A 17345-nucleotide genomic window follows, 5' to 3' on the forward strand; every position below is an offset into this window, starting at 1 on the left:
AATTTTATATAAAATTTTGTGAAATCATATTCTCTCTCTCTCTCTCTCTCTCTCTCTCTCTATTAATTTCATATATTTTTCAAATTTTAATGAGCGTACTTTAATTAAAAATTCAAAAAGAATATTAAGTCCATAACTTTAACCAACAAGCGCGTGATTGGCACAATTTAGTCATGTAAAGTGACCCTCAGCTAACGATTAAGCCTGTTATGAACTTGATCCGTGCAGTCGTTAACAAGATTTGATTAATCGACAATCGTATAACTAATTGCTTTGCGTATAATAGCCACGGGGTAGTCTCGTCGCTCGAGCATCGCTTTGCTCGTGAACTCTTCATAATCCCTACAAAAGTAGTGATATCTAAAACTAATGCCAACTACGAAAAAATTATAAAAAAGAATATTTGATTAAGTATAAAGTCTTTTAATGCAAATAACTTGGATTAACGCTGTTGGATTACCATAAAATTGCATTAGTTATGATATTTATTAGAAATTTATTAAGATCTTTTACAATTAATAAGTTTGCAATATATACAATTTATAATAATATAATTTGTAATTTGATCATGTCAGCTTGGACATGTACCGAACAAAAGCTTTTACTGAGAAAAATTATTATTAATCCTGATATTGTATGTTAATATGTCAATGTTATATGTATTGCATGATTCGTCCAGATACAAGAACAAATGTTGCATTATTTATATTTATTTAATACGGATACGGTAAATAATTTCCACACTTTGGAAAATCGTGCGGCACAGGTGGAAGATCAGATGGTGTTCCGACGTGGAATACGTTAGCCATGCCCGTTGCCAAGTGGTAGATAAAATGACAATGAAGAAGCCAATAACCTGCAAGTAAAGTATTTGATATTTAATCTTCCATTAAACAAAAGAAAGAATATTATATATTATAAAAAAGATTTGTGTTCTTTATATGATAAATAGTGTTAAAAAATTCCATGTATTTATCATTATATGTAGTCACTTATACGTATTCATAAACATTATCTTTTTTTTCTGTATTATACAATATCTGACAAAGATTAGCCTTCTGCATCGCTAATAGCCTTCCCTAAAATTTTCTAATAGATCGCGTAGCTAGATTTCTTTTTAACACTTTTTTAAATAAATTAAAAAACTTATTTTACATCTACTATTTATAATAGCATATGATTAAACATTGAGAAGTTAGCGCATAAAGTGCGCGTGCGTGCGTATATGTATGTAATAAAAAATACTCACCGGGATTATCTGCACGGAAGCGTACGACAACATAGCCATTATTTGGTACAGCTATAGTATCTTTAAATGGTGGCAAAGCTTTTCTTCTACGCAGAGATCCTATTTCATCCAATTTTTGTACTTCATTTGCACTATTAACAGTCCTATTATCTGATACACCTACATACATTATGTTGAAATTATAACCGTGCAAATGGAATGGATGATATAACTTGTCAGGGACGTTAGCTGAAAAGAAAAAATATGCAGAAAATATATAAAACTGACATAAATATATATGTGTGTGTGTGTGTTTTGTTAAGTCAAGGTTTCTTTGTAAAAAATAAATTATGATTATGTAGGTTAAGGATAAGATTCTATGTATATTGAAAATTATCATAAATAAAAAATAAGTGCTTGATTGCATTTTCTTAATACGTGCGATATCTAAAAAGATAATAAAATCCCGACTCAAATTAAGTATGTAGAAAATATTTATACCTTTAATTAATTAGGCATATATTAAAAGTAATAATATAAATAAAATTTTAAAATATAATTAAATGTGGCTTATGCAATATTTCTTAATTTCTCAATACTTCTTGCAAGATTGTGAGTGATTCGCGAAAACACATGCAGGAATTATTATAATACAAAAACAGGTGCTTACTTTCATCAACCATGATGAGCTCGACGATGCCCTTGTATGGGAGTTCTATTATATGCGTACATGGACATATATCTTCATTATCACAATTATCCGGTTTGTGTGTGCTGTTACATATTGTGTTAGACGGAATATTCTCCATTTGTGAAAGTAGTGGTGAGGGTGGAAAACTAAATAAAATATCATTCATAACAGCAGAGGTGTGACGGTGGCTAGGTGCAACTGTAAAAATATATACATAAAATCATGTATAAATATGTATTAGAATGTTACATCAATTAATGGAATAAGTAATAATCCGAAGATAATCCTAAGCAAGTAAATATGTCGCGTGCGAGATAACTTTCCAGCTCAAGTTAAAAATAATTTGCTAAGTGCGAAGTGCAACATACGGTCTAGCTTTGTATTTTTTTACAAAATAATCCATTTTTTCCCTGTTCAGCGAATGGTCTTTTTTTGATTTAATCGGCCAAATAATTTAACTGACGACTGTGGCGCTTGACAATATATGCCATTCTTATAGTATACATACAGGGCGGTCCACTTAAATCGATCATCTTAGATATTTCACTTGTTTTTGATGATACGAAAAAATGTCTAAGGAAAAAGTTGCATCGTTCGAAGGGGCTATCATGATGACAGAACAAAAATTTTTTCAAGGCAATTTTTTTCGGAGATTCAAAGGTCAAGATAATTTTTTTTAAATGGAGCTACATATTTTTGTTTGCCCAATTTTATAGCCAACATCGAGAGGAGTTCAGCGACTTATGACAACATGACCTTTAAATGATCTTGAACGCGGGAAACAGAAAAATCAAACTTTATGCTCTTCAACACAAAAATTTATTTAAGGAGGTGTTCGAAATGATGTCCTCCGACTTCAATACATTTTCTAAGGCTCCATGGACGTTCTACTTATCGAAGCCACCTTAGATTTTCGACGGTCCAATAGTTCATATTTCTTCTATTTACTTGTTCATGGTTAGTGAACATTGATTCATCGGTAAACACTCTCATGTTCTGGAATTCAATGGAATGTAAGATTGAAATAATTCCATAGATGTATTGTGTGCGTGTGTGTAAAACTGTACGTGCAACACGTGCGTTATGAGCCGGACAACCATCATGCTGATACCACATTTGTAAACGAGTTTCTAACGGCACCTCTTCCAATAAGTTTGGTAATTGTTGGGACAAAAAATCAGCATATTTTTGACCATTTAATGTACCATCAATAAAGAAAGGGCCAATGATTCGATTGTGTAAAACACCACAGCATACATTAAGACTCCATGGACGTTGACGTTCTACTTGTCAAAGCTACCTTGGATTTTCAACGGACCAATAGTGCATATTTCTTCTATTTACTTGTTCATGGTTAGTGAAAGTTGATTCATCGGTAAACAATATTCTATTGAAGAAGAATTCATTGACCTCCAACTGTTGTAGCGCCCATTGACAAAATTCTATTCGATTAATAAAATCATTTCCATGAAGTTCTTGATGCAATGCAATGTGATATGGATGAAATGAGTGGCGTTTAAGAATGCGTAAAACACTTGTCTTGGAAATACCAGTATTTCTTTGTATTTGTCGAGAACTGATATGTGGATTATTTGCCACTGCAGCCAAAACAGTAACTTCTGCTGGTTCATTAGTTTGCAAACGAGGTCGCATTTTCTTATGTGAACAAACACTTCCAGTTTCACGAAATGTTTTAATAAGACGGTCAAAAGCAGCGCGAGACGGTAAACGCTTTTCAGGGTATCTTTGGCCGTACATTCTCTGCGCCTCTGTAGAGCTTCTTCCGCTTTCACCGTAAATAAGAAGCATTTCTATTCTTTCCTCTTTCGTATAATCAGTCATATTTAAACTCTGATATCGAGAAGCTCAGGAAATGAACTGAACTGCGAAAGCATTTCACGACCATAAATATTTACATACACATACACACACGCACACAATACATCTATGGAATTATTTCAATCTTACGTTCCATTGAATTCCAGAACATGAGAGTGTTTACCGATGAATCAATGTTCACTAACCATGGACAAGTAAATAGAAGAAATATGAACTATTGGACCGTCGAAAATCTAAGGTGGCTTCGATAAGTAGAACGTCCATGGAGCCTTAGAAAATGTATTGAAGTCGGAGGACATCATTTCGAACACCTCCTTAAATAAATTTTTGTGTTGAAGAGCATAAAGTTTGATTTTTCTGTTTCCCGCGTTCAAGATCATTTAAAGGTCATGTTGTCATAGGTCGCTGAAATGTTTCCGGAACGCTGGATAGGAAGAGGAGGACATATCAGTTGGCCAACACGTTCTCCTGATTTGAATCCTTTAGACTTTTTTTTGTGGGGAATGTTAAAGAACACTGTTTACAATGATGTACCAACTACACAAGAGAACATGAGAGAGCGCATTTTGAATGCATGTGCTAATATAAATTCAGAAATTATAGAAAGGGTAAGAGTATCATTTGTGCATCGTATTAGAATATGTATTGAAGTCGGAGGACATCATTTCGAACACCTCCTTAAATAAATTTTTGTGTTGAAGAGCATAGTTTGATTTTTCTGTTTCCCGCGTTCAAGATCATTTAAAGGTCATGTTGTCATAGGTCGCTGAACTCCTCTCGATGTTGGCTATAAAATTGGGCAAACAAAAATATGTAGCTCCATTTAAAAAAATTATCTTGACCTTTGAATCTCCGAAAAAAATAGCCTTGAAAAAATTTTTGTTCTGTCATCATGATAGTCCCTTCGAACAGTGCAACTTTTTCCTTAGACATTTTTTCGTATCATCAAAAACAAGTGAAATATCTAAGATGATCGATTTAAGTGGACCACCCTGTATAGTAAAAATATGAAAATCAATATCAATTAATAAATTTTGAGATATCATATATATATATATATATATATATGCACATTATTATTACGCGATGCATGGCAATACAGGGCCCGCCATTCAGTGCGCAAATTTTAAATTATGCAATTTATCTCAACTGTAAACTTCCGATTATAAACTGTTACAAATTTGACGTTTTAGTATTCAGATTTTCGCATCCAAATGATCTCAGGAATATGCTATTAACAGATAGTGCATCAGATTAAAGACATTCTGTACAAGATGAAATCTTAATGACTGTCTCAACCTTTTACCACGAGAGATGGATTACCGACTGCAACTCTGATTAACTCACCGGCAGATAGATGGCAGTTACCTAGATCGACCGTGATGTACAGACAAGTTAAAAATGTGTTCAAATTACAAATATCGCACGGAGAAAAATAATTTAGATTCGCACAGTATATTTTATGCTTATGTCTTACATAAATTTTGTCAGTTATTATATAATCCATATGGACAGCAATGCCAGTTGTTAAGAACATTAAACGTGATACGTATTTGATGTGATGATGACAAAATTTTTCTATTATAACTTACTAGCATCCCCCGTCCCGGCTTCGCCCGCGATATTTGTGTAGAATTAAATAAAAACACATTTTACACCTTTTCACCCGTTAGGGGTGGAATTTCGGAAAACCCTCCCTTAGTGAGCACCTACGTGATAGTAGTAATATACCCTTAAAATTTCAAGTCGATAGGTGCAGTGGTTTGGGCTGCACGTTGATGAGTCAGTGAGTGAGTGAGTGAGTGGTATTTGGCTTATATATATATATATATATATATATATATAATATAGATTAACATTACAGCAGAACGTATTTGGTAGAACAGAAATCATTTTATTCTTATAGCTAAACAATTTGCTAATTTGGCAAAATTATTTTTCAATAAAATCAATGTTCTTAACAAATGGCATTGCTGTCCATATAACTGACAAAATTTTAGACATAAGCATAAAATATACTGTGCGAATCTAAATTATTTTTCTCCGTGCGATATCTGTAATTTGAACATATTTTTAACTTGCCTGTACATACATCACGGTCGATCCAACAACTGCCATCTATGTGCCGGTGAGTTAACCAGTTGCAGTCGGTAATCCATCTCTCGTGGTAAAAGGTTGGGACAGTCATTAAGATTCACCTTGAAAAAAACTTACCTAAAAATCTATTGAACTGATTAGGTGAAAACAGATCCTGCAGATTGTATCGGTGAAATGAGAATGATAAGTAAATCTGAGCATCCGGTTTCTTTGTAAAAATGTCTTTATCAACTGGAATTGCGCTCTGTAAATGGTTGACGCAGATCGCATCAGATCTTGGACTATCACATTGGCTATCAAGTGGATTTAATACCTGCAAAAATAATACAGTGTGTGTGTGTTATTCGATTAAAGTGCAAAACGCTGAAGAATTACTAATAATTACTGATTAATTATTTGTTATTAAGTTTTAAGTTCATATGTGCATGGAAAATGTATATAAGGAAATATGTTGATGATATTTGTTCTCTCTTTTCCACATTCCTCTCCCATATAGCCTTAACATCAAATAAAATTAAATATACAGGATGTCACAAAATAATTGCATATAAAGTACTCTAGGAAATTCCTGATACCAAAGAAAATAACTTTTTCCTTTACCAAAATTCAATCCAAATGATAGGTTTTAAGTGAGAGCTATTTTAAATTATCCAATTGGCGTACTAGATCGCGTGTGAGCCAGGAGCGATACAAAGCACGCACCTTGCCACATCATGATATATCACATGAGTCATGTAGACTATTTTTCTTCTATCTTATTAAAGATTTTATTATGCAACTGTAAGTAATATCTGATTGTACTGTTATGTTGAATACATAAAAAATCATCCGGACTGAATTTTAGACTGAATAAATAAATTAAGTATATAGTCTTTGGCTCACGCAATGGGAAAGATCGTAAGACAATTTAGTAACAAATTTCGTAACACACTTCGATTGTGTACTATAAACTTATTGACAGTATGGTCGTATTGCAAATAGCATGTTTTCACATTACTTACAATTCCTTCTGAAAGTGGAAGAATGAAGATGGGCTTAACTGATGTTGGTGTATCTGGAGCACCATCATATTGTAATACAGCCAATTGTTGAATACCTCTAACATTGCATGGTTCTAGTGCACGAAGTTGGATCCAATAAGAATCGACTCGATTGTTCGCGTTTATGACAAAATCGTAACGCTCCCCTGAAAATATTCCATATTTGATCTTATTAGATATGTCTAGTAAGCATTATGCCCTCTAAAAAATGTTGTATAAAATGTACCATTTCAATTATAAACAAGAAAAATGGTAAAATTGACAATGAGAAGTTATAATTTATGTTTAAAAAAATGTTTTAAAGACGCAATTCTGTTCACGCAAATGTATATTAAAGACATTAAATTGCCGTAAAACTATTGTGTCGGATTAAAAACTAAAAAGCTTTTCAAATTTATATGCGCACAAATATTACATATAGGGTCTCGTAATAATCGGTAACGAATAATCGTGTGAAGATAGAATGAATTGAATGAATAGAAAAGTCTTATATCATTTTGTATACAATAAAGAGTTATTAACTGATTAAGATTAGCAAATAAGAACACACCTCGTGCGCCGAGACAATAAGAATGCTCTAACATAAGCACAATCGCGCTCATAGAACGAAGAGCAAAATGAGCAGCATACGTGGAACGAAAAACTTGAAGGCCAACCAATACTTTATGTCTCTGACGTTATTTCTTAACATCGAGTCTTATCTCATTTTTCAAATAAAATATCTCATTTTTCAAATAAAATAATGTATATTTCTTTATTTATTTATCATCTTATATAGGTCCATTTCGAACCAAACAATGTAAGAGATGGTCAGAATATCATACCTGAAACGCTGATTATAGAAGTTACAACAGTGGGTTTGACCGGATAACCGTCTACTGCTATAATAGTGAGATTATGATTCTCCACAGTCAAAATTGATGAGCAAACCGTGCAAAAAGCATTCACCATGCGAAATCGATACGCATAATTGCGCCTCACGCGAAATACCTCCAAATCCGTATCGGTTATAAAAGCGCTTTCTGGATCCTACAAACAGTACCATAATAGCTTTGAACTTAAAATTATATTTAAAAATTAATATATAATTAAATTACAATATTTGAATACATATAATAATCTAATTGTAAAATATATGATAATATTTAAAAACTACTAAAATATATTGTAAAAATTTGTGTCACGTTATTTCCATTTGAAACAGACTTTTCAAGATGATCTCAACATTTTAGAGTTAAATTATTTGTATCTTATATCAGTTTAGATTATTTGCCTATACTTTTTATTCTATTGTATAAAAATAATTAAAATTACATTTCTTCAGATATCATCCTATTTAAATGATTAAAGTAAGTAAACCAACCTGATATCGTCCTTTGCCGTTAATCAAAATAGAATCTGGATCTTGGAATTTCGTAGAGTGAAATCGACCAGGCAATCGCGAAATAGCTAATTCGTGCATCCAATCGTTAACAAGGATTTTATGACGAGACAGATCGAAATCGTACAAATAACTATTTACGTCACGTTTCTGCGATTGACGTATAATCAAACTTCCAAAGATACCATCCATCTTTTGCAAACCGGTGTGAGCATGCCAAAAATGCGTTCCAGCATTGTCTGTAGTAAATTGATATCTGAAAGAAACATTAAGAAAATACAATTCTTTATTCAGTTTTCTTTTGACATCGTTCCAACACCAAAAAAGTTCATAGCTATCAGAAAATTTAGTGCTAGTTATGTGCTAATTAGTTGCTCTATTCCCGATTTTGTTGTTCGAATCGTTTAGCAGGAAATTGCGATCAAAATGGGGGTTCCATCTTAACGTTAAGCCGGATGTTAGTATCTTTTAAACAGCATTATATTTTTTAAATTAATTTACACTATCTTAGAGCAACAAAATAGCAACAAATTCCAGTGTGGTTGTTTTGTTGATTCGAGCACTCTATATAGTTTCTTCAATATGGGAGAGGCCGGCTTAACGTTAAGATGGAACCCCCATTTTGATCGCAATTTCCTGCTAAACAATTCAAACAACAAAATCGGGAATAGAGCAACTAATTAGCACATAACTAGCACTAAATTTTCTGATAGCTATGAACTTTTTTGGTGTTGGTGGGGGTCCAGCTTTACATGGGTTCTGTTACTTTCAATACCAATTTATTGCAAAACATGTCTCTCTTTAGCCAGGGTTCGAACATGAATCTCCCTACAATCCATAACGTCTTTACCAATTCGACTACAGCAATCAAAAGTGAAGCAACAAAATCGAAATAACATAATCCGTCGTAATGTTTCCTGAAATTCGAGTTATAATGTGTTGTGCTGGGTAGGTGTAACTAGGGGTGGCTTTCTGCTCATAGGGGTGGAGCAACAAAATCAGGATTGATGAAAATGTAAAGCAACAAAATCGAAATGACATAATCCGTCGTAATTTTTCCTGAAATTCGAGTTATAATGTGTTGTGCTGGGTAGGTGTAACTAGGGGTGGCTTTCTGCTCATAGGGGTGGAGCAACAAAATCGGGATTGACGAAAATGTAAAGCAACAAAATCGAAATGACATAATCCGTCGTAATTTTTCCTGAAATTCGAGTTGTAGGATGTTGTGCTAAATGCGCAATAGTTAAGGGTAGTGTTCCGATGATAAGGGTGGTGCAACAAATTTGTGAATGAAGCAACAAATTAGCAACAAAATAGCACTAAATAATTATGCCTTGTTTTTTATTTAAAAAAATGTTTTTAATATGGCTGTGCTAACTTTAAACTTAAGCTAGCACAGCCACTGTGTTTTAAGAAATGGCTGCAGCAACAAAATCCGGAATAGAGCAACAAATTAGCAACAAAAGAGCACTAAATTTCTATGAATGTTTTATTTGATTGTGCTAAAGTGGCTGTGTCAGCTTAATAGACGTATTACAATATTCTAAAGAAAAATGATTAATTAAACAAGTATTTTAATTCGAACTTTGAAAGATACAATTTTATTGGATAATAATTCCTTAGAGAACACATCCGTAGCGTAAATAAGAGCGCGAACTAATACACGTAAACATGAAGATGCGACAATTACATGTCTTATACAAGAACAGGCGCGCGCTAACTAGCTGCTATCGTCGGCAACCGTTGTGAATTCATCGGTATAGCGACAAAGATTGTAAAGATAAGTGTGATAGGATTAACTCTTCAGTTTTTGAATTAAGTATTTTCATTGACAAAAATACCGAAATTATTTGCAATTTAATTTGTTATTTTTATTGCGTAAACTAGTATTCCTATAACCAAAGATACAAATTTTAATAAAATAATGCATTGGCACATATTTAAGTCGTTAAAGTATTTAAATAAAAAATATAGAAATATTTAATTGAATCATTAACAAAAAAGTTTCTTCTAAAACTATTCAATGTAACTTTTATTCTTTGCAAAACAACATTAAAATTTTGTAGGAAGAAATCATTAATTGAAGATTTTTATTCAAACTTTGCAAGGTATGATTTGTCTGTTTTTCACTTTCACTATATCTTATATTATTTATTATACAGACAAATCAAATAAAAATCAAATGAGAGATACCTGTATAATAATAGGAAGGTATCTATAACATGACGCATTTATATTCAGAAATATATGCGTTACATTAGATACAAAAAAGATAACTTTGATTTTATAATATGTTATAAAAAGTGTTATCCCAAGTAAATGCGTTTTAAATCAAGTGAATCTATAATTTTAGAAACGACTTATTTGAACTTACGCTTAAGTTCGTCAATTTTAGAAGACCAAGAATTCAGACATTATGTTATCTAACTTCATACCTCGCATACGGGCGTTTGCTAATTTTTAGAAAACTTCTAGTTTTAGCATATGTCAGACTCATCGATATTAAGAAGCGAAAGATTTAAGTATTACAATCTTTAAATTCAAGCAGCAATATTGAATAAATATTATAGATAAATATCAGGTGTGTACATTAATTTGATGTCTTCTCTTACAAAAAGAAATTTTCTTTCTGTAAAAAGTAATACAAGTTAAATTTTAATAATCTCGATTGTCCGCTATAACTGTCATTTTTTGACCAACTTATTATTTTAGCCCATAAAGTGAACAAAGTATAGTTTTAAATTGACGTTATACAGATTTAAACATTATATTGAATGCTTGCACCAAGAATCCTTTAAAATATGTTCATTTGCATGCTTTTGGAACATTTCTAGACAATTTTTATAATAAAAGAGAGTGGTTCTCTTCAGAACTGCACGCGAAAGTATAAAATAATACATTTTTGTACAAACTTTAGTCCTCTAAAAAAACCGATTCTGATAATTCAAATGAGTACTTATATATTTTGCGAGTATACAATTGTCGACGTAAATTAAATAGAATCGAAAGAAAAGTTCATTTAACTGTTTGAAATATTATGTATAAAATATCAATAGACATTGAATTTTAAACATTCAAAAGTTGAGACAAAAAATACGAATAGTGTTTTGAATTGGATATGTTTAAAAAGATCTAGTTTAAGCATTTAAAATTACAATTTCTGAAATTTATCTTGTATTACAAATTTTTATTTAATTGCATAGTTACCTGAATGTACTTTGTTCGCTGATAGGACACTGAGTCACAAAGGGTGCACCGTCATAATATTGGGAGCCTCTTTGAAGTATTCCATGCCAATGAATTGCAAGTTCTTCACCCTCTATATTATTGACAACGTCAACCACAATCGTATCACCTTGGCAAACATCAATAGAAGGTCCAGGAATCATACGATTTATGGTCAAAATAGGACGTTCCACACCGTCAAGAGGTACGCACTGGCAATTGTTGCAGAATGCATTTGTTGCATTCGGGTTGCAATATTCACAAGCACTGAGGGAAGACAAATTTTTAATTATCATATTTGGAAATTCAGTAATATTAAATTTTCTTTCAGTAAAAATATTTTTATTTAATATATGTAAAAAAAAAAATATATATATATATGTCTTTTCATTTAATTACAACTTTATACATATTTTAATTAAAATGTGACATTACGTGTTTCTGAGTTGTTTACGCAAAAGCCGCTATTTTATACCTCTATAAATCTCTATAGACGTGGATGTACTTCAAATATTTTTACCTGTATGAGATTGGCACTCCATCTTTGACAAACTAAGATTAGTAGACGAAATGTTATTGTTTGTAATTGTGTATAGTAATAATAATTTCGTTTGCAAAGTTTAACGTAAAAAATTATAAATTTTGAAAATATGTTTGGCAACAGACTATAAATTGCTTAGTTGAAAAGCTATTTCAAATGTTCAAAGTAGACAACTTCGTCAGTTTTATTATAATTTCTAGACATAACGATGCAACTACAAATGAACGTAAAAACACTACGAACAATTTTGAATATATCAATAAAACAATATCATTGAAAGTTTTTTTATCTTATAGTCGGGTGCTATTTTTTCACAATACTACACTTTTTTTGTGTTAACATATAAACAACTATAAACGAAATACTAACATTTCGTGTACTGAAAACTTAATTTATTAAAAGTGGGATGTCAACTTCACATAGATATTATATTTAGTATTATTAACATTCGCGACCGGCGATTCTGATGCAAGAGCCTTACAATTAGCTAAATACCGCGTACAATTGCCAAAAGTCTATAGCTGAATACCGCAGGGTTCTGCTATTAAAATGAGAGTGAATATAAAAAATATTACTTTCTCATATCATAATCACTCATAACCACTTGTTGTTTAAAATTCAAAAACATTTGCATTTGTTACAAATGCAAGTTGAAAAAATTAAAAATTTATAAATATGAAAATATTAAAATTAAAAGAGCTTTTTAAATTCATTAAATATATTTTTTGAAAATCAATAAAACAATTTTACCTTAAAATTATAATTTTATAAATTAGTTTTACATAATAATTTTATATAGTATCTAATAATAACTTTAAATATTAAATGTAATGCTAAATTAACAAATAATATTAACAAAAAGATGTAATAGCAAATAATAAAGTCCTAGTTATTGTAAAGTGCACATAACTCATTGTAAATATGAAGAAGATATCATAGAATTACGTCGCCGACAACTAGGTAAAGATTTTAAAATGACGTAGAACTGCGTTGCCGGTAATCAGCTAAAGATTGTAAAATGACGTTGAATTACGTTGCCGGTTGCGAATGTGTTAATAGTGTTTTTGCCTTCGTAAGGTAAGTAAACAGATCAAAATAACTATCACATGATACGTTATGATACGTTACGCTTTAAAGGTGCTTTTAGAAATTTATCGAACTGTTACAATAAAATATAAGATAAATATAAAATAGTTCGATTAAAAGGAAAATAATCATATTAATCAAAACTCAGTCAGTGATTTCATATATTGTGATTTAACTCTACAGATAGCAGATTAGAGCGATATCTTTATGAATAAGAATACACTGAGAAAAATATCCGATTAGATATAATCGGATAATCCAGTTTCATAGTAACAACCGGATATCCGATTAAATTGTATAAAAGACAAAGAAAATAAAATAATCGAACAAATCCGATGAAGGTAATCGGACATATCCATCATTTAATCGGAAATCAAAATTAACAATCGGAAAACTATTTAATCGGCTTATCTGATGAAAATTTTTCTCAGTGTATCTTTATTCGTATCAAATCTAAAAATAAAACATGTGATAAAACTTTTTATCAAAACTGTTTGTTATCATCACCTTGTGTGTGTGTGTGTGTGAAGTGTAATGTATATGTGTATGTATATGTGTGTAATTTTCGCAAAATTATAGATTGGGACACTGCGAGAAAGCAATAATTCTAAATATTGCAATTGATTGCATAAAGTTTGGAAATAAAACAATTATATCAATTATATAGATTTATATCTCAATCTTCAGATAAATCGATGCTAATTCAAAATAGTTGGTTTATTGTATCATAAATTTGTGTAAATTTGAAGCAAACTATTCGGGCAGCTATGTAGTATATGCAGATATAATGATCATTTCCCGTTTCCTATATCTAGTGAACTCTATGACACATTGAAATTTATACTAGAGCTATGAATGTATAAATAATAAGAATAAAATTTTTTAATGGAAAGAATTTAGCGCTGCTGAATTTTCAAATATAAGACAATAATGTTAACTTATAAATTATTATCCCAAATTTTTTATTTCAAAACATTTGCAAACGTAATAAGCATGTCAATCTTCGAAATATTTGCCATCATTTTGTAATACTTTTCTTCATCTTTTGGTGCAGCTGACGAATCTCCTCTCGGAAAAAAGAAAATAAATAAAGACTCAATTTCTTTAAGCAAAAATAGAACAGTTTTCTAATATAAAGTGCATTATCAATTATCGATTAAGCCTATCATGTAATTGATTTGTTCAGCCATTAAAGAGATCTGATACTGAACAATGACACTTCCTAGCTCCCTTGCTTCGCTTATATGCAAGATGTTTCAAAAGTAGATGGACAAACTTTAAGTGCATAGTCACTATAAGGATGAAAAAAAGTCATAGAAACATTGAAATGCTTCCTCTCTAAGTTATAAACACTTTTTCTTTACAACAAACTTTGGTGAAAGAACATTTCATTAAAGAAATTGCTGGAGATGATTTCCTTCCGCATCAATGCAAGCCTCATATCGATGTCTCACGGATTGTCAAAGACGTTCGAAAATTCCTAGTAACATTTTAAGACTCTTGTTCATAATACTCCTGTTACTACTGCAGACGTACTACGAGATCGTATTATCGCTTCATGTGACAAAATACGAAATACTGCAGGAATACTTTTTGAATGTCTTCGACAATCCATGAGACACTGATGTGAGGCTTGCATTGATGCGGAAGGAAATTATTTCCAGCAATTTCTTCACTGAAACTTTCTTTCTCTTTCTCTGAAGAGATGTATTTTATAATAAAATAAAATTTTACTCTTACGATTAATGGTGAAATCAATCTATTAGTAGGTTGTTGCATAATTTCTGTCATATTTTGTGCGCTTATCTTCGATATGGAAATTATCATTAGATTTGTTTTTGAACTGCGCTACTGGATTAGTTGCGTACCTTTACACACTATCTAGCAATGCAATTCAAAAACAAATCTAATAATCATTTATTGCGCGTCGAAGATAAGCGTATGACAGAAATTACGCAACAACTTAATAATGTTAATCTTTTTATTTAGATACACCGCATAAAATGCAGAGTATTACAATTTGCAATATAATTCTATAATTTTAAATTATTAATAATTAGTATTTTTATTAATAATACACTTACGCAGAAAGTGAAGAATATATCTCTGCTACGAAACGATAATAACAGATCTTGGGTTTTTCACGATCGTTGCAAGTACGTGCACATTCAAGAGGACTTGACAAGTTGGGAAGATCGTTCGGCGGAGTTATAGATTCGAGTGGACATACTGCTCTTATTTCTCTTCTTTCGTCATCAACTCCTCCGACTATTCTTCGTTTTCGTTGGCTTGATGTCTCAGATGAAGTTTCGGAACTTTCGATCGACGCTGATGTAACTGAAGTCACATCATCATCATCCGGGGGGATTTCCATCGAAATTGTCTCTTCTTTCGTAAAATCATCGTTGGTCTGCGATGTTACTCCTGTAACTAACGTATTGATGATAGTTTTTACATATATATTCATATATTAGTTAACAGTCAATTTGCGATTGTATGATGATTGTATTCATGAATGTAAAACACTTGCATTACGTAAACTTGATTGTGTTAAATGCAGTATGTACAAAGTTAGCACTATAATCATATATATTCATTATATATATATATATATATAATAATGAATATATAATAATGAAAGCATCATGTAGAGCTATGATATAGTCATTAAAAAAGAAGAAGAAAGGAGCGAGAGAGGAAGACTAAATGAGAGAGAGGAAGATGTTTTGTGTGTAAGAAAAATATTCATTCGATAAAATTAATTATGCTTATAATAAAATATAATAAGTAATAAAATAAAATATAATAAAAATCTTAATAATATTTCAAAGCAATTCAAATATCGCGTCAAATAAGTCGCTTCATCTCCAAAATTTTATCAGAATCAGAATTGTAATTTATTTTATTTTAATTTTATCAAATTTTTTAAACAACGACGAGTAATTGCTGCGTCTAAACACTGTATAACTGCAACGATGTAATAATGAAAGAAAGAATTTGAATAAAAGTTTTTACCAAAAGAAATTAGTATCGCACTGAGGAGGATCGATTGGTGGAGAATATGCATTGTTGCAAAGTGGATGACATATGACGGGATCTGATATATTTCGTATCGCTTTTATACACTTACGCAGATCTACGTACAGATCTTGAGCTTAGATACATTCTGATAATGCATATTCTCTTGTGAGCGTGTGCTATTTCGCAAACGAAACACATATAACTATAATACGTTGCTTGCTCGCGTATAAAGTGAATTGCTCTTGCTTTTGGCAAAGGAATATGCATGTAACCTATAATTATATACTTTTATGTATATCATACTTATGTATTGAAAGGAAAAAACACACATAAACTATAATTTTAAATATGATTTTACTCAAATGCTTTATTTCGAATTTTAATCTCACATATTGAAGTCTTTTACACAATTGTCTAACCATTTGATATTAAATTGTTTTCAATATAAAATTTTATACATTCTAATTTTGTCACAATATTAATTTTTTTCTCTTATGCATTATTATTTATTTTAAGAAATCATGATAATCTCGAACGTGACTAATATCACTTAGTATTTGAAAAATCAAAAAATATTATAATTTAAATACTATTAATTTCTTCTTGTTCTTTTCTTTTATTATTCGGATTCTTAACGTAATTCTGCAATTGATTAAACGATATATAATACTATAAGTATAATAAATTTTTTTTATGTATTTTAAATATATGTATATAATAATATATATATAGAATAAATTTTACATACACACGCATACACGCGCACGCGCACACACACATGTGTTAATAAACATTTAATTGTATCCAATATTTCTGATATTTATATTTTATTTTTAATCGCATGCTTTTGGCGATGAACCGTATGATACAATTTGTTATGAATATATTTAAAATTAATTATTTTCAATCAACTATTGCTAATCTAATATATGTCCGAGCAAAAAGCTATAACCATAAAATTAATTTAATTAAGAGAAAAATAAAATTATTATTTTTTAAATAAAAGAAATAATTTAACAAACAAATATAGTAAAACAACTTGTTAGAAATCTTATTAGAGAGCATGAATCATATTTCTACAAACACATGTAAGAATAGGAATTTTTCGATTCACGAATTTTTGTCTATTTTGTTATTTTTATTAATTTGAAAAATAAAGTAATAACGTGAGCACTTCTAATACAACTAATATTAAA

The 17345-nt window shown here is 30.7% G+C and overlaps 1 protein-coding gene across 2 annotated transcripts; it reads right to left on the reverse strand.

Moving 5' to 3' along the window:
• Positions 1-456: 456 nt before the first annotated feature.
• Positions 457-16217, reverse strand: LOC105275069 (laccase-4). Of its 2 annotated transcripts, none has more exons than XM_011331711.2 (10): positions 16144-16217; positions 15213-15558; positions 11484-11768; positions 8259-8532; positions 7720-7924; positions 6857-7041; positions 5973-6168; positions 1899-2117; positions 1250-1477; positions 457-856 (listed from the first exon to the last, which is right to left on the reverse strand). In XM_011331711.2, the coding sequence occupies exons 1-10, from the start codon at positions 16193-16195 to the stop codon at positions 714-716; spliced, it is 2133 nt and encodes a 710-aa protein (XP_011330013.2). In that variant the 5' UTR covers positions 16196-16217; the 3' UTR covers positions 457-713. The 2 variants fall into 2 exon arrangements, with proteins under 2 accessions (XP_011330013.2, XP_011330014.2); XM_011331712.2 differs by having other exon boundaries at positions 15213-15552; positions 16144-16214.
• Positions 16218-17345: the final 1128 nt, after the last annotated feature.

Source organism: Ooceraea biroi, chromosome 1, assembly GCF_003672135.1.
Source record: "Ooceraea biroi isolate clonal line C1 chromosome 1, Obir_v5.4, whole genome shotgun sequence".
Lineage (NCBI taxonomy): Eukaryota > Metazoa > Arthropoda > Insecta > Hymenoptera > Formicidae > Ooceraea > Ooceraea biroi.